The 23,539-nt window shown below is 42.6% G+C and overlaps 1 protein-coding gene across 1 annotated transcript in view; it reads left to right on the forward strand.

Moving 5' to 3' along the window:
• Positions 1-1,911: 1,911 nt before the first annotated feature.
• Positions 1,912-23,539, forward strand: part of gna13a (guanine nucleotide binding protein (G protein), alpha 13a) — a 79,952-nt gene continuing 58,324 nt past the window's right edge. Inside the window, exon 1 of the mRNA XM_085963686.1 lies at positions 1,912-2,514. Coding sequence (XP_085819812.1) covers positions 1,993-2,514 — 522 coding nt within the window. The 5' untranslated portion in view covers positions 1,912-1,992. The remainder of the gene's footprint in view (positions 2,515-23,539) is intronic.

Raw genomic sequence — 23,539 nt, forward strand, 5'->3', positions numbered from 1 at the left:
AGAACTTAAAATAAAACTTATCAAATCAAATGCACTCCAGTCCCCGCGGCACCCACCGGTCTCGGAAGGCCTCAAGTGTGCCGGTGGACACTGCGTGCTCCATCTCCAGGGCCACCCGGGCGCGAACATAGCTGCGGAAGAGAGGCAGGCAATCGGGCCGGACGACCCCCTCGACTGCCCACTGCCTGGACCTGTTAATGGCCACTTTGGCCAGACCCAGGATCAGTCCTACGAGGAGATTCTCCGATCTGCTGGCTCCCTTCTGCACTGGGTGACCGAAGATCAGGAGTGTGGGACTGAAGTGCAACCAAAAATAAAGGAGCAGCCCCTTTAAATAATGGAACAGGGGCTGCAACCTCTCACACTGAGCATAAACATGGAACACGGACTCCTCGAGGCCGCAGAAAAGGCAGGCGGCCTGGGGGTCCGTGAACCTACTTAACATTTTATTGCACGGGACTGCTCCGTGCAACACCCTCCAGGCCAAGTCCCCAATAGAAAAAGGGAGGACTCCCATGTAGAGAGCCCTCCATTGGGGACCTCCGCCCCCGCCGGATGGCAAGATGGCACGCCAAGGCGTGTCCGGTCGGCAGGCGAAGATGACAAAGTGGAGGGTGTGCAGGAGCAGCCTGTACAGAAAACCCCTCCGCGCAGAGCTAAAGGGCACGGAGGGCATTTCCCCGAGGCGGCTCAAGTTGTGAGGCGCTGGTTCCCGAGAGGGGTTTCGGGGCCGCGCGCTGATGAGGAATTCCATCCGAACGGGGGTCAGTTCGGATGGGATCGCCCCACGTGCCTGAGCCTCCTCGATACACCTAGTGGAATCAGGGCCCAGTGCCGCTTTCAGCAACTCGATGGCTTTGGCCGTGCGCTGGACATTGGCCAATGACAGGCGCCAGCTCTTCTGGCGCCATCCAGCCCGCTCCTCCGCCATCAAGCAGGTCCCTGATTCTAGTCACCCTGCCACGCACAGCCCTGCACCCCGTCAGTCACCCGAGTCGGCAGTCGTGCAGGTGCGGGAGTCCCCCCCCCTTTTCTACTGGGGACTTGGCCTGGAGGGTGTTGCATGGAGCAGTCCCGTGCAATAAAATGTTAAGTAGGTTCACGGACTCCCAGGCCGCCTGCCTTTTTTGTGGCCTAGGGGAGTCCGTGTTCCATGTTTATACTCAGTGTGAGAGGTTGCAGCCCCCGTTCCATTATTTAAAGGGACTGCTCCTCGGTTTTTGGTTGCACTTCAGTCCCACGCTCCTGATCTTCGGTCACCCGGTGCGGAGGGGAGCGGGCAGGTCGGAGGACCTCCTCGTAGGACTGCTCCTGGGCCTGGCCAAAGTGGCCATTAATAGGTCCAGGCAGCGGGCGGTCGAGGGGGTCATCTGGCCTGATTGCCTGCCTCTCTTCCAATTTCAATTTCAATTTTATTTGTCACATAACCAAATACAACAAGTGAAATCCAGTCAGTGAAATGCTTTTTTCTTAACGAGCCGAGCGCACCAAGCAGCAAGGACACTTAGCTGCCTGGTACGCACGGAGCCCGCAAGGACGGCAGCCATCTTCATCGGCGCCATCTTCCACGGCTATGTTCGCGCCCAGGTGGCCCTGGAGATGGAGCACGCGGTGTCCGCCGGCGCGCTCGAGCACTTTCGTGACCGGTGGGCGCCGCGGGGACTGGAGTGCATAATTGGTTTAAACGACCAAATTTTAATTTGATTTGTTAAGTTTTATTTAAAGATTTATTAGAGTTTTAGTTACAGTTTATTTGTTTAATTTATTTTGGTCTTACAAAAAGAGGGCCCTGGAGATGGAGCACGCGGTGTCCGCCGGCTTTGGTGGTGGTGAAGGGCGCTATAGAAATGCAAGTCTTTCATTTACTCTTCCAGGCACTAGAGGCGCTGCAGGTGACACCGAGCGACGTCGGTGGCGTGCGTGACGTTGAGCGCTCGCCCCCGCCGGCGGCGGTAACGCGCGCCCCTGCGCATCTCCTCACTATGTTATCGAATGTTAAAGATGGCGGATTTCCTGCCGTCCCGCTCCCTCCTGGCCGCTTGTTTTCCGAGCTGCGTCCTCACCCAGCGAGAGGCCGAGCAGCTCCGCAAGAGCAAGCAGATCGACGAGCTCATCTCGCGGGATAAGACTTACGTGCGGCGGCTGGTGAAAATCCTGCTGCTCGGGGCCGGCGAGAGCGGCAAAAGTACTTTCCTCAAGCAGATGCGAATTATTCACGGCCAGGACTTCGACCAGAAGGCCAAGGAGGAGTTCAGGGGCACCATCTACAGCAACATCTTGAAGGGAATTCGCGTCCTGGTGGACGCCAGGGAGAAACTCCGCATCCCCTGGGGCGACCCCGGCAACCAGCAGCACGGCGAGGTCCTGATGAGTTTCGACACCAGGGCGTTGACCGGGGCCGCCGCAGGCCTCATGGAGACGCGGGTTTTCCTGAAGTACTTGCCGGCCATCCGATCGCTGTGGGCCGACAGTGGGATCCAGAACGCTTACGACAGACGCAGGGAGTTCCAGCTGGTGAGTAACTCGGAGCCGCCGTCCCGGGGAAGGTGCGCGGGGAAGGGGCTTTGAAAAGGCCTGGCCTTGGGGAAGGGAACGAGAAGCCAGCGGCTTCCTGAAGAGGGTGTGTTCCGAGTCAAAGCTTTGGGCGGGCGGAGGGTTTGTATATGGTTTATATACTCGAGTCTCAAATCAACTTTGGAAAGAAAGACGTTCTTCGATTAGATTTTGTGTGTGTACGTTCATCCATTTGGAAGTGAGCTGCTCCCCATGATCTTCAAACTTTTTTTTTAAATTCAAAATTATTTTGTTCAACCGCAATTCGCCTCTCAGTAATTGTTGGACGTAGATCTATAAAACACGCACGATTATTGGTGCACTGCTGTACATGAAAATTGAAACTCGAAGTTTACTAGAAATTTAAAAAGACTTATTGTATAAACCTTTATGAGGACGACGGGGTAAGTTTTGAATTAATTTTGCAGTGGAAAATGTTCTAGTCTGTGCGCTTGTGTTCATTATAGCGTTAGAAATTTATAAGTAATTTTGAAAGACGCAAGATCTTCAGAAATTACTGTATGGGATAACTTTCAAGTTTTTGTGCCTAAGATTTTGTTAAAATTATAATCCAACTTTTAAGTTTTTTTTTACTAAGATCAGGGATTTGTAAAGGTGTACCCATCCATTGAGGCAAGTGACACATTTAGCATATTTGTGTATTTGTAAAATTTATTTGATCGATTTGGAAAGCAAATGTTCAGTATATTTATGATTCATGAAAATTATAACTGTTTAAAATAAAACTGAAATAAAACCGTTTAACGTCAGTGCCTGGCACATTTATTGCAACCAACGTTTTATCTGCTGAGTTTGAGCTACATGTTGTAAAATAGTTCGCCAGTTTATGATTTTCAATAATTTTAGCTATGTCCTTTGATTTATTTTATATTGAATTTCCAAGATTTAGTGTAATTCTAAACCGCTACAAACTTTGTGTCCCTCTGTCAGACAACTGGGCAGTGCATATTTTTCCAGTCTAACCAAATTGAAATGCAAAGCGTTTTCAAATCAAGAGAAATCAACGCTTTCGTGTGCACATTGACATTACAGTACGTAGTTTGGGTGGATGTGATGTGTATGTCACATTGCTCTTGCTCATTACTATAATAAAGGGATTTCTTTTGAGTAGGTAGATATAATTAGCAAATGTGGCGAGAGTGGAAGTGAAATCAAAAATTAGTTGAATCATTTAGAGTAGAAGGGGACTTCGGCATTGTTGGGAATTACCTGACCTAAATTACTTTCCCTACAATATTGCTACAAAAGTAATACAGTACATTAGAATTAGCAGAAAGTGACTTGTTTCCTTTATCAGTCACTGTAACATAAGAACGTAAGAAATAGGAGCAGGAGTAGGCCATTTGGCCCTTCGAGCCTGCTCTGTCATTCAATAAGATCATGGCTGATCTTCTACCTCATCTCCACTTTCCTGCACTATCCCCATATCCCTTAATCTGCAATATTCTTGTATTTTCGGCCCAGGTAGTTACTTTATAATCCTAGATCTCATCAGCTGGGAGGGTGGTTGGTCTCAGTGAAGCATATATCTGTGGCCTCTGACATGCTGCTGCTTTATGATTAGTTGCTGAGTGCAGTTGAGTGATGAGAGATCCTGTGCCTGCTTTTTCCTACTCTGAATTTGTATATAGTGATTTGGTCAAGAGCTGATGGAATTCAACAAAGGTGAGTGGATTAGAGTCTCTGACAATTTAGGAATTTGAATTCCTAACTTTCTGGTGGTGCGCTAATTGTATCCACTGTTTGAACTGGAGATACATCCATTTAGAACAATTTTGTTGAATTTTACAAGCTGCATGAATTAGAACTCTGGTAAAACCAGTTCTGTTAACCCAAACCAAAGAGAACTTGACTTTAATGTAGACTCATTCTTCTTAAGATGAAACTGACTGATTTGGGACATTTAAAAATAATTGTAAGTGGGTTCTTTTCTCTCTTTTGATCATATTGGTCAGGTAATTTGGAATATCATCCGGGCCTTGTTTGCATATTGATCTATTATCAAGTTCATTGTTCTTGAATATTCTGACAGTAGAATTGAGCATAAAACTAAATATTTAAATTGACATACTTAAAATCTGTTAGAGAATTTGAAAGAAAATTTGAAGAAATGAAATAGTTACTGGCTCATTAAATGAAAAATTTTAGGTTAGCCATTCGTGTAATGATTCATTGTATTTGGGTGCTAACATCTATATTTTACTAATTCTTTTGAGGGGACTGTAGAAACCGTGAAGAGTCATCAGCAGTTATGGAGAAATGTCAGACTCCATGTGCTCCACCATTCTGGGTAAAGGAGGAAGCACGGCATGAAGCAAGAGGCATCATAGGAAGATAAAAGCAAAGCTTCGTAAATATTGGCTATACTATTTAGGAAAATTACTGAAACATCAACTCCAGTTAAATGCATAACAAACCAGGAGTTGTAATGCAAGTGATAAATAGAACATTTTACTGCTCACACGCACAGATTGATCGTAAGGGGACAGGTTCTGCAATTGACCTACATTTCAGGAAATGCACAATTTGTGCGTCTTCTCAAATCTTGTTTTAGGTTTAAAATGATGTAGAAAAAACTGCATTTAAAAATTGGAACTGATACTTGTGCACAAGTGTACAAATTTAACATCTAATTTCTACAAGTGCAACAAATAAAAGTGATAGGAGTATATTCTCTCTCTCTTTGCCCTTTCTTCCTTCCGCCCCCAGGTTGCATAAGGGCAAGATAAGAGTTACAATATTGTTGAGATGAAGTTATGATAATTTCACTCTGCCTATATTTTGACTTGCACCAAGTCAGGTTCGCCCATTACCCTGTGCACGCTGAGCTACATTGGCTCCAGGTCCAGCACCGACTCAAATTTAATATTCTTATCCTTGTGCTCAAATCCCTTGATGACCTTACCGTTTCTCTATCTCTGTAACCTCCTCCAGACCTACATCTCTTTGAGAGCTCTGTGTTCCTCCAATTCACCTGTTGTGTACCCTCGATTTCCTTCTCTATTATTTAGGCCCTAGCTGCGGAATTCCCTCCCTAAATCCTCTCTGCCTCTCTCTCCTTTAAGACGCATCTTAAAACCTACTTCTTCGATCAAGCTTTTCGTCACCTGTCTTAATATCTCCTTATGTGGCCCAGTATCAAATGTTGTCTGATAATAGAACATCCGAAGGCACGTCACAGAAGTATTAAGTTAAAGGCACTATATAAATGCAATTTGTTAAGACTTGTTCAGCTGGACAAATGGTAGTGTCTCTGGATTTTCACCTGTCAGATTTTATGAAAGTTGCCCTCTTAAATTTTAGATTTGTGACTTTTCTTGGATCTATGCATATTTAATAAAATTAAGTTTATCACTTTGGTAAGTATGAATATTTAAAAATGATTTTATGGAATAATAACTTTGAAGGATCACACTTGCAATGTATATTTCATGATTCAGGTCAACAACTCTCCTGTTCTGCATATGGTTGCACACACTAGGTTTAGTTAGGTTACCTTAGGGTTCAGGATTTTGTTTACATTTTGACAGATTTGGAATGGACAGTTTTAATAGTTGCAGCTTTTGTTTTTGCAATGCATGCAGATTCCGTCCATAATTCAAAATGCTCTTATAACCAGGCTTCTAAATCTTTCCCATTTGCAGTTATATTTCATTTTTTGCTGGTTTGTCCTATTTGATCACCAAGGAGAGTGATAACTACAAGAAGAAAATGTCAACACCTATCTGAATTTGAACGCTGATCTTCACTTTACCTCCATCGCCACTGAAACCATTAGCCATGCTTTTCTTGCCCTTGGACTCGTTCCAATTCCCTCCTTACCAGCCTGCCAAGTCCACCCAACACAAACTTCAACTCAACTAAACTCTACTGTCGAAATCCAGTCCCATTCACCAATCACCTATCTTTGTTGACCTTCATTCGTTTACTGTCCCACAACACACTAAATTATAAATCCATCCTTAGCCTCACTCTGCCCTGGTTCAGCAGCCTCTGTCAGTCCAATATCTCGGCCACTTGCCCTTTGGTCCTACGACTCTGGCTGTGCGTATTATTTTTCTGCTCCATTGTCAATAGCAAACCTTCAGCTGTGTTAGTCTTATTCTTTTGAATGCTCCTCTGTCTTTCTACTTTTCTCCCCTCGTTTAAAACTATCTTCAAAATGATCTTTTTGGTCATCTCTCAGTCCTTCTGGGTGTCTGTTTCACCTCTGTGGTACCTTGAGTTTTTTTTGTGTTAAAGGTGCTAGTGAAATGAAAGTTGCTATCCTAAAGATGAAAGGTTAAGTTCCTGACTCAAATCAGTCCCTCTGATTTGAGAAGTTTTTATTTTAACTCAAAATATGCACTTACAAAAGCAGGTTTAGAATTTGTGCCATTTGCTACCATAGCTTTTTTCAGTGCTTTACTGGAATCTTGGACTACAGCTTGGTTCACATGCTAGTTCCAACAAACATTTAAAATTAAAATCTGTATGTTTGAGTGAAGTGTTTCACATTTAAAATTCTAATTGCTAAAATGTTAAAACTTTCCTTTTTGAAGTTGCATGCCTAACGTCGTCAACCATGAGACTTCTGTTACCATATGCTTAATCCAGTGTAGCAGTGTCTGTGAATCCGGGTTCAGGAGTCCTGAAAGCTGGTTGTGGTGGGCTTTTCAGACTTTAGGAGCCAAATGCAGATGTTGGACTCTAATTTATTATTTAATCTTGAAAGTGTATAGAAAACCAGAACATTGGAGTCTGTATATTTAGATATACATGGACAAGAAAAAATATATTCTGGATTCCAGAATTTAAGATTTATGTGAATATTGAGCCAAAATACCAATCAAAGGTTATTGACTCTGGACGCTTCATAACCTTTTGGTGTAGATGTTTGAAGCTTGGAAATGAAACTTGATTGCAGGAAATACATTCAAGAATTGAATCCTCCTGCTCAGCTGCAAATTCCTACTTTCAAATTTATAAGTGTTTGATTCCTGACTACGCTTAGTATAATACTGCAGAAAATCTTGGATTAGGTTAACGACTGTCACTAATTTACTGGAAGTTCCGTGTACAATACTCTTTAATACGGCTGAGATGTCAGAACTTTTTCAAATCAAATCAAATCAACTTTTATTGTCATTGTTAGTGCACAAGTGCAGTACAACGAAATGTAGGCTTGCGTTCCCGAGAGCGTACATTTAGATTAAGACATTTAAACATTCAACATACATTTGGCTTGTAATACATTAACATAAACATAACCATAATAAAGTGCATTGGCAGATGTGCAGGCTTTAGAGTTTATTTGTGGAGTTCAGTAGGATGACAGCCCTGGGAAAGAAGCTGTTCCTAAATCTGGTCGTACGGGTGCGAATGCATCTGTAGCGTCTCCCAGATGGCAGGAGGGCGAACAGACTGTGGCTGGGGTGGGTAGGGTCTTTGATGCTGGACCGTGACCTCCGTAAACAGCGTTTCTGGTATATGTGCTCTATGGTCGGTAGCCGGGTGCCGGTAATGCGTTGGGCAGTTTTGACTACCCGCTGCAGGGCTTTCCGGTCATAGTAGCTACAGCTGCCATACCATACTGTGATACAGTTTGTCAGGATAAGTTGAGTTTTCCTATAAATTTAAAAGATGTTAAACTTTTTTTCGGCATCTTGAATAGGTGGTTGCCAGAATCCTAGGGCACTTTTGGATTGGGAAAGACGCTATTTTAATATCTAGGGAGAAAAAGAGGCTTTTACGAATTAACTTTGAACAATTTCCAAAATATGTTACATCTTTAAAACTGAGATATTGCTGTAGTTCACTGGGTTAAATTCATTACTTAGTGAGGTCTTGAGCCGTTCAGGCTAGTGAAGTTCCTGGTTCAGTCCTTGCTCTGTGTTCTTGGCTGATTTCAGTTTGGGCAACAGTGCTGGGGGTCAAGATGGTAGGAGAATTAATTTATGGTACCCATTGATTTTTGGTGGAAAGTATACACATACAGGAAACTTTGTGCTATCCGGCACCGACGGGACCGAGCTGTTGCCGTCCCATCAAAACTGCCGGACAAACCAGCGCTAATGTTAAAACATACGGAAGCTTTTGAGCTCCGTATCTAGCAACAAACCCTGTTGCTTACAGCTTCTAAACAGTCGGCCGTAGCTTGCAAGCGTCTCTGTAGCTAAGCAACAGCTTTAGCTAGACCTTGCAGAGCCTGACTGGTGGGGGGGAAAAAAAAGCAACGAAAAGAAAAAAAACTTACTGAACCGACTCCTGAATTTTGCCGGTGGCTCGAGCATTCCGGACAGTTAACCTCCCGGATAAACCAAAGTTTCCTGTATATGACTGTATCTAGCTCATTTTGAAGTCTTCCACAGTTGAATAGTCTGCCAACTCACTGAGTTGCCCACTTAGGTGAGGCATGAGAAGGCTGGCAGTGCCTGTGACACTAACCCAGTCACTGACAGAGCAGGGAAGAAAGGAGAGCAAAGTGGGCAAAAAATACAGCTGTGAAAATTAGAGCAACTGTGCACAGCTGCTGCAGGTTTTGAACCTGCTTCTCAAAACGTTGGTTCCTATTTACTTGAAGGAATGTTTACTTTGAAAGCTTGAAATTCTTCAATACCCTGTATATGGCCGCAAGTCTGTAGTAGCATTTCTATGTTAATTTGTTTCCTAGTTGCGAGAATATTTTGAGTTAAAAAAATTTCAAAGAGTACGTTCACTTCTACAACAAAGAATTCATAGATTTTTTTAAATGTCAAAAGTTGGAAGAAAGCAAAGATAATTTAGACATATTTGCTTCATGAAATTTTTTTTTGTATTGTTGAGAAAGCTGATTTGAGTTTTGTAGGGAATATAACGATATGGTCATACATCCCTGACAGTAACTGTTGGAACAAGATGTAGCAGTTGAAAAATGTTAGTCATTGCTGCCACCAGTTTCCTCACTTCCCTTTATTTGACTGGGCAGTGTTCCTGAGATGAGTAACAGTGGAGGGGGGTTCGATGTTCCGAACACCATGTTCATTGATTTCCTGCCTGCTGCCAACATTTCTGCATCGGATTTTCAAAATTTAATCGTTTTACTTTAAAGCCTTTCTGAATTGTAATAAGCGTGGACTTCTACAGATTGTAGTAGTTTGAACTTATAAGTAAACATGAATTGAAATTTTCTGTTTATATAAAGAGAGAAAATTAAGTATGGCTAAAATGTAAGCGTATGGACACCACTGTTTATAGGACAATGAGAAAACTCTGAAGGAACTAGGTCTCTTTCAGTTTTCTGGAGTCCACATCAGGGAATTTTTACTGATGCCCTGGACTAAAATGATTTTTTTCTTAAAATAAAAGCATTTCTTAATAAAAGTGGCACTTTTTTCCTTTTATTTCTGTATTTTACTTGTTTTTTTACTCTGCTTTTGTTTTTTAACATGCATTACTGTACTTGAATTTTCCTTGGCTCTTTATCAGTTTAATATTCCCTCAATTGGTTCTTTCTCTGTATTTTCACTACTGCCAAATTGTTACTGAATTCTGATTCAATTTCAGTAGTTTGATATCTTAAATATCAAAATATCTGTGGCTGATTTTGTTTTAGATTTGTAATGAAGATCAAAACCTTGATTTGGTTAGGATTTTCTGAAGCAGTTGAGTTGACACATAATGGAATCCCCGTGTTTCACATTTTTATTACTTACCTCCCTGTTCTGTCAAAAGGAAAATATGATTCTTGGTTTGGCAAAATATTTTGAGTGAAGACCTGAGATGTGATCTTGGGGTCTTATTGAGAGTCCTGTAGTGTACAGTGGAATTTACTGAGCTCAATAGGTGTTAGTCTACTGGGACAGATACTTGTAAATTTTGCATTTCTTTGGATACCACAACCTAGGAGCATGGTTTAACCTTGTTAGCTCTGGGAACTGCATTGAATGTAGCCTAGACTAATGGAAAATAATTCTTGAGCCATCACTGACCGTAGGGGTTTAATGTGAAATACATTCAGGAATTCTCAACCCCAGTATCTAGTGGTTGTTGGTTTTTAGCACAAGGTTGCTTATTGTTCACAAGAAAAAAAGCATACTCACTTGGAGGGGTCCTGAAGACAGTTGGTGTGGGGAAGTGAAAAATCACAGTGGTACTCTGAGGTTGACTTTAAGATACATTGTTGGCACTCAATAGAGGGACTTTTACTTTACATTATCCAGTGCTTAATGCTGACACTGCTTTCTAATTTCTACATAAATCGGTCTGCTAGGTATAATTAGTTGAACTGGTCTTGGGGCAGGATGTTGAATGCGAGAAGGGAAAGAGACAATCCTTGGATGTGCACTTGGTGTCTTTGTCACTCACACATGATCCGTATGATACTTCTGGTGCCATGTTTGAATTTTTAAGTACAAATGGTGTTTCATTTTTTTAAATAGAAACTATTCTGATTGTGTAACCAGATTATATTGTGTGCCCCACTTAATGTAGTTTGTACAAATGACTGTCCAGTGTTGTTTCTCTCTCCACAGATTCTGCCTGACGTGAGTATTTCCAGCATTTTCTGTTTTTTAACTAAAACTGGATGCTGGTTTTCCTTTCTGGATAAAAACACATTATAGTATAATAGCCAGACTATTTTGAGGGAACTATCCAAGGTTGATTAAGTGGGGTTGGGTTGGGCAGTCTCCAAAGAATGGTAGGTTACAGGTTTGCAGTTCCCCATTCAATGAATTCCAGATTACAGCTAGCATTCCCTTCAGGGAAGGAATAGAGATCCAGGCACCCGGTGATGCACTTGTACAAAGCAGTATTGGTACAAGTCTGGTGCAGGCTTCAGTATCATCTTTAGCTGTTGAAGATACAGAATGATTTATTACCAAAGCAGAAGTGGGGAAGGAAGGGGTAAAAACCGCTGCGTGGTTTTGACCTGTTGTAAGTAGAAGAGGGGGGGGTAATGGCTGGGACGATCAAAATATCCATTGTTAACTTTAAAGTTATTAAAAAACATTCAGGCTGGAATTTTCCGCTGTGGTAGCAGGCGCAATCGGAGGCGGGTCTGGTGGGAAAGTTGTTATTTTTGGGAGCATCATCCCACTCCCAGGAGTGGACCCGACTCGACTGGCAGAGGCGGGCGACCCAATTTAAATTATTACAGGTACACTATCCCTTATCCGAAAGCCTTGGGACCAGCTGAGTTTCGGTTTTCGGAATTTTTCGGATTTCAGAAGGTATTATTATAAGACTGGGAAATTTGTATTTAATATAAATTTTAAAAGTTCAGGCTACCTCTTGCGACTGTTCCGTGTCTCATTCCCCTTCCTGCTTCTCTGGAAAGCCGGATATCGGCTGACTCCTACTAAGCTGGCCCGCAAATCAGGTCAGGTGAGGGGGGGGGGAGGGGGAGAGAGAGAAAGAATATCGGACGGGCCGCCGGGGGGGGGGGGGGGGGGGGTCGGGGTCAGGGGGGAGAAATGAATATTTGGGGGGGGGGGGGGAGGAGAAAAGAATATCGGGCGGGGCGGGTCGAGAAAAGAATATCGGACGGGCTGCTGCAGCTATCGGATCGGCCGCTGTATTGTTGGGTTCACGCTCCCGGTACCTCCTTCACACTGCCCGGCTCAGCCTGCAATCTCCTACCCAGGAGGGAACTCTGTGACCCTCTGCCCTGCTCAGCGTAAGTCGTGCGCCACTCTGGTCATGTCGTGCGCACGACTTACGCTGAACGAAAAAACTTTCGGTTTTTAGAGGTTTTCGGTTTTCGGAAGTTCGGATAAAGGATAGTCTACCTGTAGTAGCTAGTTGTCAGACCATTAAGAGTGGTTTTAACTTTACCATTTAAATTTAACTGCATGGCCACAGGAAACATGCTGCTCAGGAACCTGAGGCAGGAGTTGAGTGGCCATTGCTCCAGCTGATTAGTTGACAGCATCAAATGTATAGGAAAAGCTCCCACCTGACAGATGATCACTTTCCTCAGCAGAAGCTGTTTCTCACTGCATTCCCAGCACAGATTCTGCAGGCTGCAGTCTTTCCAGCAAACTCTATCCAATGTCACCTCATTGGAAGAACCTCTCGCCATTGACAGATTGCTTCTGTCATCTCCACTTCACCTGCCATCTATTCCATCAGCATGGATGCTGTTTATACTGTCTCACGTTGGTCCTCAGAATCGGACCATGATGCACCCCAACACCAGCAACCTTCTCCGCAATCATCTGATGCTGCACAGAACAGAGGGCATCAGCACCTGAACACATTGCTGCAAGGGATGGCCTCATCATGGCCAGATTTACTTCACTTGACACTGTATAACCATATGGCTGCCACCTGATGCGCCAGATTGGCACCACCCCACAGCAACACCATAAAGCATCCCTGCAATGACCAAGCCATTCCTTTCAGACTCCCCACCATTGCTGGAGGTACCGTTATGTCTCGCCATTCACTGCAACTCATTAAGCCACTTACAAAAGTGCACACAAATCTGTTCAACACCGGAAAGTGTTGAAAATAAAGATTTTTATGTTTGACAGCACATTAATGGAAACTTTACATAAACATTGGATAAAACATCCAAGTGGCCTTGTGTGTTAGTTGGTATGATTGTACTAGGATGAGGGTGAGTGTGAGGGGTGGCTAGTGAGATGGGGATGGGTGGACATGCAAGGTATGTTGGTGTGAGTAAGGATGTGCAGGTGTAGGGTTGGGAAGGCAGAGTGATGGGGATGTGATGAGAGGCACAGCAGGATGAAGGTGAGTGTGGCTTTGTACTCATTTCCTGATCTACTGAGATCATTGAAATGTTTGCGGCACTACACCCAGGTCCTCCTGACCACATCCCTGCTGGTGACCACCTCTGCAATCTCCAATCAGGCTGTTCTGGAGTCCTGGGGAGGTGTCTCCCCCCATTGGAAGGGAAGAGGACCTTCCTGCGTGCTCTGACTCTCTCCATAAGCATCGGAGAACCTGGGTGCAGCCCTCTGCCTCTGTGCAGTCATTGTCAGTGTTTGCAGCACTCCAATGCTGTAGTGCACTGACAGCACTATGTTACATTGACATTTAAATCCAATGTGGCCACGAGCCCTGTAAAGATCCTGGCTGAAAACGCGGCATCGATGACATCACCAGACCTGCACCATTTAATTGGGCTGGGTAATGTGCAGGGTGGCTTTAATAAGCCCTATTACGGGAAAGTCATTTTCGACAGTGGGGTCGCGACCCGCCATGGCCACTGCCTGCACCGGACCCGCCCAGGTAGGCAAAATTCTGGCCACTGTCTTTTTGAAAAAACTGAATTCTTGCACTTTGGTTCAAACATAATCCTGATTAAAAGATCTACCTCAAAAACTGGAAGCCATTCATTGTAATAAGCAGCATTATTTACATCATGATTTTGTCTTTGCCGCAACTTTACAAAAGGCCGATTGATTAAAAGAAATCTGCCAGTTCTTGTGCTATTATCACCTGGGAATTAAACCATTTCTTTTCTCCGGGTAATCAGTAAAATGCTCTCCATTGAGGTGGGTTAACATAGTGACCTTTCAAATGTAATTTTTAAACTGCTTGTTCATAATCTGAGGTAGTTACGAAATTATCTATGGGAAACCTTAGTTGAACTTGCAGATTTGAATCCCTCAATTACATTTGCGGTGAGTTTCAACAGTTCTGAGCTTGGTTACCAGATACAGGAAACTTTCTGGTATCCGGCACTGACGGGACCGAGCTGGTGCCGTACCATCAAAACTGCCATAGAAACCAGCGCTAATGTTAAAACATACGGAGCTTTTGAGCTCCGTGTGAATCAACAAACCCTGTTGCTTAGCAACAGCTTCAAAACAGTCGGCCGCAGCTTAAAAGCGTCTCTGTAGCTAAGCAACAGCTTCAGCTAGACCTTGCAGAGCCTGACTGGAAAAAAAAAAGCAACGAGAAGTAAAAAAAAACTTATAGGAAACGGCTCCTGAATTTTGCTGGTAGATAGAGCTTTCCGGACATTTAGGTTAAACGAAAGTTTCCTGTACCTTGTGGCATACAGCTGTACCTTGGAGAAGGGAATATTGTTAGTGGCCACTGCACTACTACTTTGCATTATACTGCACAGCAATGAGATGCTTCTGCTGAGTTTGCAGTGCTCATGTGATCTGAACTGTTCACTTCGTAGCTGACTTGTGTTACGCAACAGTTTATGCAGCTACATCAAAATTTATATTTTAAAGTTGCTTGCTCAGGAAGTAGAAGTATACAGGAAACTTTGGTTTATCCGGAGGTTGTATGTCCGGAAACCTCGATCTAACGGCAGAAATCAGCAGCCGTTTTGGTTAGGTTTTTTTTCTTCTAGCATTTTTTAACAGTCGGGCTCTGGAAAGCGTCCCTGTAGCTTAGCAACAGCTTCAGAGACTCTTCCAAGGTACGGGCCGAGTGTTTACAAGCTGTTGCTAAGCAACAGTGTTTGTTGTCAGATACGGAGATGAAAACCTCCGTATCCTTCAACATTAGCGCTGGTCTATCCGGAAGTTTTGATAGATCGGCAGCAGCTCGGTCCCGTCGGTGCCGGATATCGCGAAGTTTCCTGCAGATAGTTATATTCTGAGAGTTTTATATAAAGTAATTGTAAGGAAGCTTGTGTAGCAAGTTTTATTTAACAACCTTTCTCACTATGAATACATTTAAATACAGCTAGTTTAAATATATTTGGGATGTCACTGACAATTGCTGTAAAGGCATGGAAGTTCCTGAGGAAGAGTGGTCATATTACATGTTTGCAAATATTTATTTGCATAGAGACTGCTACACTTGGTTGACCTACAGGAGCTATATTTCAGGTATTGAGGTAAAAGCAGCAACCCAAATGGCTTAGTGGGTAAATGCATTACATTCCCCACCACTTATAGTGGGCGTGTTGGTGTCAACGCAATTTACTTGCTGTACGCTGTGGCCGGTGTAACCCAAGACATTTTTGAAAAGCAGAGGGGAAATCTTTGTCCTCCGTCTCTCCACTTCCCGCTCTGTCTAAATGCCCCAGTGTTGTTACTCACCACGGTAATGATCCGTGAGGGAGAGATGGTGGTCTGGTCACCTTCTGTAGTGTTGAAGAGTTGAACGGGGCTGTAGTACACTGCAGTCTGGTCATTTTCACCTCTGGTTTAGGATTGAAATAACAGTGCAGAGAAAACTGCTCTTCAGCTATGGAGAGTTGAATGGGTCCGAATTATGCAGTGGTTATAATCCCATTTATCTCCACTTTTGTTATAATTTATATTGCTTTATTCCTGCATTTTATTGCAGGAACTCTAGAGGCCACTGGGGGTGACTGAAAGTGGTGGGGCTGCCTGAAAGGACAGTGACAGGTAATTGCACTTCAACGAGGTACAAACAGCTGCTGGAACTGCCCGAAATAGCCGATGTGCTTAATATGGTTTAAGCGATACCATGGTAATTGGCACCTATGGTAATAGCAAATGGTTAGCTGCATTTGCCTGATTATAGGCGACTGTCCGGGATAAACGGGGACAGTGTAAGTGATGTGGACTGTACCTTGTGTGGCACTTGGCAATACAGAGCACTTGTCTTTTCTTGATTAGTTTTTTTTATATCCCTGTAACATTTGTGATCCTCCAGTTGATGTACCAAGTTTGATCATTTGTCTGTGCTGAGCTAGCTGATCTCGGGTGGAGTGACAGGGTCTCGACAGTTAGCTTCAAAGCCCCTCTGCAATGGGAGGGGGGAGGGTGAAAATAAATTTGCCTGGATTCCCACTCCCGATTGCTTTCTTGTGAACGGTGCTAAAATTGTTTGAATGTGGATGTCGGGTAGGGCAGTATCAAACTTGGCTGTGATGATTCCTAATTAAATAACCTGCCAGTTTTTCTTAATAGCAGAACGGTTAGTACTTAGTTAATATATTGGAGGATTGCTGCTGCCTGGAAACAACCTCAACATGTGTCAGTGCCTTGAAACTGAGGAAAAGTTAAAATACTGCAGGTCCCTTGGCTTTTTTATGTGTAGTATATTTGTGCGTGAATAGGCACCTTCTGATTCAGCAAGGGTGAAATGAGCAGGAATAATGCTGTTGCTACAAAATATTTTATTCTCGGGCCTGTAGCAGCCACTAACTTGGAACACCCCATTTGTATGTTGTGGCTCTGGAGTGCTGATGCCCGTATATATTTTTTAATTCTCAACATAAAACTTTTTTTTAAACAAGAAAAGAAACTACTGCAGTAAGTTGTGGACAAATTTGGAGGGGTTGTATTATGTCAGCTTTCTGTTTGGTCAACTTTAAGATTCTTGGAAAAACTGCTGGCTGAACCTTCTTTCACTGTTTTAAATAAACAACTTTGGTTCTGATTTGAAGTCCGTTTATATATATTAAAAAAAATCAACCTAGATTGTGCAACGAAAAGTGTTCACGGTGGTGCAAAACACCGTATGCTTGAGGCTGTACGAAGTTTGTATTGGTCATCAAAACCGATTACATGTGCTGAATTGGAACATATTCTTTGAGCAAGCATCTCTGTGACATTACAGTATTGAACTGACTTTTAAGAGTTGATACTGAACTGTCTAGCCTTTTACATTATCTGCTATTGTTACCAAATGAGAAGTTGATGTTGCTGTGGATTCACTGGCTGTTGTAACCTTTGCCATAGTTGAAGTTTTTACTTGTGATTCCAACTACATTGTTTAGTAATTTTGTTCAAACAATTAATTGGCAAGCCAAGTATTGTTTTTGTTACTGAAATGTAGGATTTCAGTTAGCATATTTTACTACAAAACACTTGTTACATACCCCATTATTATATTCTCCAACATGGTGTGTTTTGATTTCAGATGTCATTAGTGCAGTCACTAAGTGCAAGCCAGGGGTTTCACTCTAGGGAGAGAAAAGCAATAGTTAGGCAAGGCAACTCTGACCACGCCTCTGAATCTACTGACAGATAAATCAAAATTGGTATTAAAAGGGCTTGAAGCAGTCACTTTATTAGCAGTATTCTGCTGTGAAAAGACCTCATTAAAAATGGAAGAAGCCTCGCAGCCTCCATTTTGTATTATGATTTGCAAACCTCAAGATCTCAATGTCCACCAGAGATCTTTACGTACATGTATATTCTACAGAACAGTACTATATCATTTATCTAACAGATAAACAGGGTTGAGGGACGTCAGTTATGTGGAGAGACTGGAGAAGCTGGGGTTGTTCTCCTTGGAGCAGAGAAGGTTAAGTGGAGATTTGATAAAGGTGTTCAAAATCATGAAGTGTTTTATTATAGTAAATAAGGGGAAACTGTTTCCAGTGTCTGAAGGGTTGGTAACCAGAGGACACAGATTTAAGGTGATTGGCCAAAGAACCAGAGGTGACATGAGAGAAAAAAATCTTATGGAACGAGTTGTGATCTGAAATGCACTACCTGAAAGGGTGGTGGAAGCAGATTCAGTCATAACTTTCAAAAAGGAATTGGATAAATGCTTGAGGGAAAAAATTTACATGGCTGTAGGGAACAAGCAGGGGAGTGGGAGTAATTGGATAGCTCGACCATTGGACAGGCATGATGGACCGAATGGCCTCCTTTGGTGCTGTATGATTCTATGATTGTCAGTCTTCACTGTTTTAACACTGCATTTGTAATGAAAACCAGTAGAGTTTAATACTAGTAGAATTAATAATTTTAACACTGGTGATTTAAGATTTTTCTCAGTGATGGAATCTTCCCATGAACTGCTGTAGTCATGAGCCCAAATCAAGAGCAGATACCCTAAATAAGAAGAAATGTTAGATGCCAATAAAATCAGACCTATATCCTGCAAGTGAAGCTTGGCCAGCATCACAATGGAATTGATGTTAGTCTCATGACTAGTATGTGAAAAGTATTTCTCATTGTCGGTGGCGGCCTAATTAATAACTTACTTGCACTGAGTTTTCACCAGAGCACATCTCTACAACAATCTTGTTAGTACTGATGTAAGCCAGATCATTGACCCAACTATTCTAAAAGAAAGAAAACAGAAAATGCTGGAAACACTCAGCAGGTCAGGCAGCATCTGTGGAGAGAGAAACCGAGTTAACGTTTCAGGTTGATGACCTTTTGTGTCATCGACCTGAAACGTTAACTCTGTTTCTCTCTCCACAGACACTGCCTGACCTGCTGAGTGTTTCCAGCATTTTCTGTGTTTATTTCAGATTTCCAGCATCTGCAGTATTTTGCTTTTGTATTCTAAATGAATTCAAGTACAAACAAACTTGGGACATTTAAGAATATTATTTTAGGAGGGAAAATGGAACATGTTCATTTTTGTTACGACTTTTTAATGTATTGGTATCAGTATAGTATAGGAGGATGTTCCACTTTATCAGTAAGTCAGCACACTTGTGCCATTATGCTACTTATGTGATGCTTTTAATTCTTCGCTTTGCTGTTCTCACCAGTTCTACCACTACCATCAGTGCTTCACTCTAATGTGTATGTCCAAGTACTTTCTCTAGACATGATCAGCATTTGTAAAGACAAATCTCTAATTGTACTGCTGGGTTGTTTTTCTACAACTTAAGTGGATGTAGTGCAAAAATTTCATACACCCTCAATTATGCTATACTTTGAAAGCCTAATGATAACCCTGACTGCAATGAATGGCAGAACAGGCTCCTGTTCCTATGACTGGTTATGACACAAGCTTTCTAACTTTATTCTACATTTTAGTATGTGGTCTATTGAGGCCAAAGGGTATTTTGCATTGAGTCATGGAAGCAGCCTGTTGGCAACCTTCAGGAGTGGTTAACTCAAATAGTACAAGTCATTTTCGAAGGCTGTTTTTAAAGTTTAAATTTGAGGGCTGTCACTAAGAATTTGGCCAAGAATAAAGGGTGTACCCACACATTGTGTGCAGTATTTTCTTTTTTTAAGTTGAGTTCTACAAAATTTACATGCTTTCTTGGATAATGATACCCAAGTGTCATATAACTTGACGAATAGATTACATCCCACTTGCAGATATAAACATCGAGGGGCACAGTTCATATACTTGGATAGTATTTGTTGAGGTGGGATCATTCTTGGTTAAACTGGATGAGCAGGAAGGTGACTGAAGCCGTTGATTGTGTAAGCTTGGGAGGTTGTGGGTATTGAGTTGTGTGCTCGTACCAGGGTACCTTCTCCGTCCCAAATGCAACTGCTTGAAAAAAAATCTTGGATTCTTTTATAGACTTTTCTGTTTTCCTTTGTTGGTTTGTTTCGCTTCTCTGTCTTCTACCTCAACGAGTTGAGAGTAAACTTAATTTTGAGAGGCAGAATTTATCAGCAATTAATGAGCTTAAAACTGTTTTGAGTTGATTTGCAAATTGAACATATGGATGTCTGCCTCCATTAGTATGAAACCAAATCTTGTTAAGAGGGTTTGAGTACAGGAACAAGGATGTCTTGCTGCAGTTGTACAGGGCCTTGGTGAGACCGCACCTTGAGTATTGTGTGCAGTTTTGGTCGCCTTACCTGAGGAAGGACGTTCTTGCCATGGAAGGAGTGCAGTGAAGATTCACCAGGCTGATACCTGGGATGGCAGGAATGATGTACGAGGAGAGATTGTGTCGATTGGGCTTATACTCACTGGAGTTTAGAAGATTGAGAGGGGATCTCATTGAAACCTATAAAATTCTGTCAGGCCTGGACAGACTAGATGCAGGAAGGATGTTTCTGATGGCCGGGGAGTCCAGAACCAGGGGTCATAGTCTAAGGTTAAGGGGTAAGCCATTTAGGACTGAAATGAGGAGGAATTTCTTCACCCAGAGAGTGGTGAACCTGTGGAATTCTCTACCACAGAAGGCAGTGGAGGCCAATTCATTAAATATATTCAAGAAGGAGTTGGATATATTTCTTAAGGCTAAAGGGATCAAGGGATATGGGGAGAAGGCAGGGACAGGGTACTGAATTTGGATGATCAGCCATGATCTCATTGAACGGCAGAGCAGGCTCGAATGGCCTACTCCTGCTCCTATCTTCTATGTATCTATGTATGTAGCAGGAGTTGCAGGTAATATATTATCCCTGGAATGCCTAATGTGCCTCGTGAGCTATGAACTGACCTTTCTAAAAGATAGATTAACAATGGAGTGGAATACAGGTATAATCTCTGCATTCAATTTATCATAACGCCAAGTACACTCTCCCCCCATAATGCGGTGTTGAAGTTCCATCTGGTAAGTTATTGGGCTTCAGGTCCTGACATTTGCATGTTGCACTTTGAATTTTTGCTACCAGAGGGGATATTTCCTCATCAGGAACCAAGTATTTACATGTTATGAGGCAGGTTTGTTTCATATTTAGATTGTATTGTCATACTGTTTCTAGGTTGTAACATCTCAAATCTCATTTAGACCAGAGGGATCGATGAAATCTATTTTGTAGTCCCTATGTTGGTCTTTTTAATTGATTTTACTGGAAAAGCTGCAAATCTGACATAAAAATAAAGTGTTGAAAATTCTCAGCAGTTCAGCCAGCATCTGTAAAGAGAGAAGACAGATGATGAAATTTTGGGTGTGTGTACCCTTCATTAGAACAGAAGGCTGAGAAATCTAAATCATTATAACGTGTCTTCTTTACAGATGCTAGCTGACTTGTGTATTTCTAGCATTTTCTGAAATCGACCTCATTCTTTTCTGACGTTCCTCTTTGTTATTCTACCTCTTTTCACCCCCCTCCCCCTTGATAGTTTAGCTCAGTTGGTAGAAGTCTTGTCTGCGTCACAAGGAAGTAGGTTCAAGTCCACTTTAGGATTTGATAAAATAAAAAAAATAACAAATAAAAAATATTAGATGAATAATGACTGAACAATCATTAGTTTACTTCCTAAATTGATTAGATGAAGTTTTTTTTCAGCATTTAGCCACTATCGCAGTCATTTGGGCATGTTCTTCAGTATAAAGGTTTCATGGAATTGTGCAGTTCAAAAATTAAGTTTCTTAGTGTCTGCAATTTATAATATGGAAGCTCTTAATTTTTTTACAAAGTAATTCATTCTTGATATTCTGTGTTTTTCATGAAATCTAGAATTCAAATCTTCTTGATTGTTTACTGGAAGTGAATGCTTAGCATGTGTATTTAAGCGCATATTTGGATCTCTGCCCCAATTGTTAAATATATTGAAAGTGCGGATAGTAGTGTCCACAGCCTTGATGTTTAATACTTTTTAAACCCATTTCACGTGTTGTACTCCACGCAGTGTTAAACTCGAGGTGTGAGACTACCTTCTCCATGTGGTTTCATGGCTTTTTTATGGAGACATTTTGGGACCCAGTTCCCATATTATGCTCACTTGCACCGCTGCAAAGCAGAGTGTGAATGTGGCCGCGTAACTGCACTGTTACTAGATGCCCCAGTTTTCTTTATAACTGTTGTGTTTCAATCATAAATGACCTGTTAATCTGATTTAAGTATAGGACATTTAACAATTCGATGTAGTAAATTTTAAGACGAGGTTGTTTAGGCTCTAATGAGTGGAACATTTTCTGGTATATCACTCTCCATAGGTGCAGCAGGCGGTTAAGAAGGCAAATGGTATGTTGGCCTTCATAGCGAGAGGGTTCGAGTACAGGAACAAGGATGTCTTGCTGCAGTTGTACAGGGCCTTGGTGAGACCACACCTTGAGTATTGTGTGCAGTTTTGGTCGCCTTATCTGAGGAAGGCTGTTCTTGCCATGGAGGGAGTGCAGCGACGATTCACCAGATTGATACCTGGGATGGCAGGAATGACGTATGAGGGGAGATTGGGTCGATTGGGCTTATACTCGCTGGAGTTTAGAAGAATGAGAGGGGATCTGATTGAAACTTATAAAATTCTAACAGGACTGGACAGACTGGATGCAGGAAGGATGTTCCCGATGGCGAGGGAGTCCAGAACCAGGGGTCACAGTCTAAGGATAAGGGGTAAGCCATTTAGGACAGAGATGAGGAGGAATTTCTTCACCCAGAGAGTGGTGAACCTGTGGAATTCTCTACCACAGAAGGCAGTGGAGGCCAATTCATTAAATATATTCAAGAAGGAGTTGGATATATTTCTTAAGGCTAAAGGGATATGGGGAGAAGGCAGGGACAGGGTACTGAAATTGGATGATCAGCCGTGATCTCATTGAATGGCGGAGCAGGCTCGAGGGGCCGAATGGCCTACTCCTGCTCCTATCTTCTATGTTTCTATAAAGGATTGTCTCCATGTGAGTTGGAAGGTATGTTTTATAGCTACAAGCAGGTTTGTGTGTGGGGAGCAGCCAAGGAACAGGGAATGTTAATAAAATACAGATCAGAACTTAATGCAAGAATTTACAGCAACTAACTGCTTTGAAAGGTGCATGCATACAGCAACAATTTACATTTATGTATTGTCTTTAATGTAGAAAATCAACCCAAGGTACTAGACAGGTGTGTGGTAACCAAAAGGAGGAGAGATTAGGAAGAGTGATCAAAAGCTTGGTCAAAGAGGTGAGTGTTAAGGAAAGCCTTAAAGGAAAGGAAAGAAAGTCAAGAGACAGGGATTAAGGGAGAATTTCCAGAGTGGGACTTAGGCAGCTGAAGGCACTGCCTCTGATGTGGATTTGGGGGGGGGGGGGGGTGGTGCCGGTGGAAGGAGGACTGGAGGAGGTTACAAAGTTTGGTTAGGTGAGGCTATTGTGATCCATAAGGATGGAGGTAATAAGCAAATGGGACTTGCTACGGGATAGGATATAAAAGATGTGCTGGAGTTTCTAGAGAGTGGAGGATAGGAGGCTGGCAAGGAAGATGTTTGTGGTAGGATGGGCTGGGGTAGGGGCAGAGGTGAGCAGTGTTAGTGGTGGATGTAGGTGGGCTTTGTGATGGAGAGAATATGTGGTTCAAGACAACTGAGTTGAACAGGATTATTGAGATTGAAAACAGTCTGGTTCAGCCCGTGTCAGTGGCCATGGAGGAGAATGCAGTCTGTAGCAAGAGTGCTGAGTTTGTGACAATGGTTGAATATTATGATGTTCAGTCTTTCTAATTTTGAGTTG

This window comes from Somniosus microcephalus, chromosome 21 (genome assembly GCF_052327205.1).
Source record: "Somniosus microcephalus isolate GS21.2 chromosome 21, FLI_Smic_1.0, whole genome shotgun sequence".
NCBI lineage: Eukaryota > Metazoa > Chordata > Chondrichthyes > Squaliformes > Somniosidae > Somniosus > Somniosus microcephalus.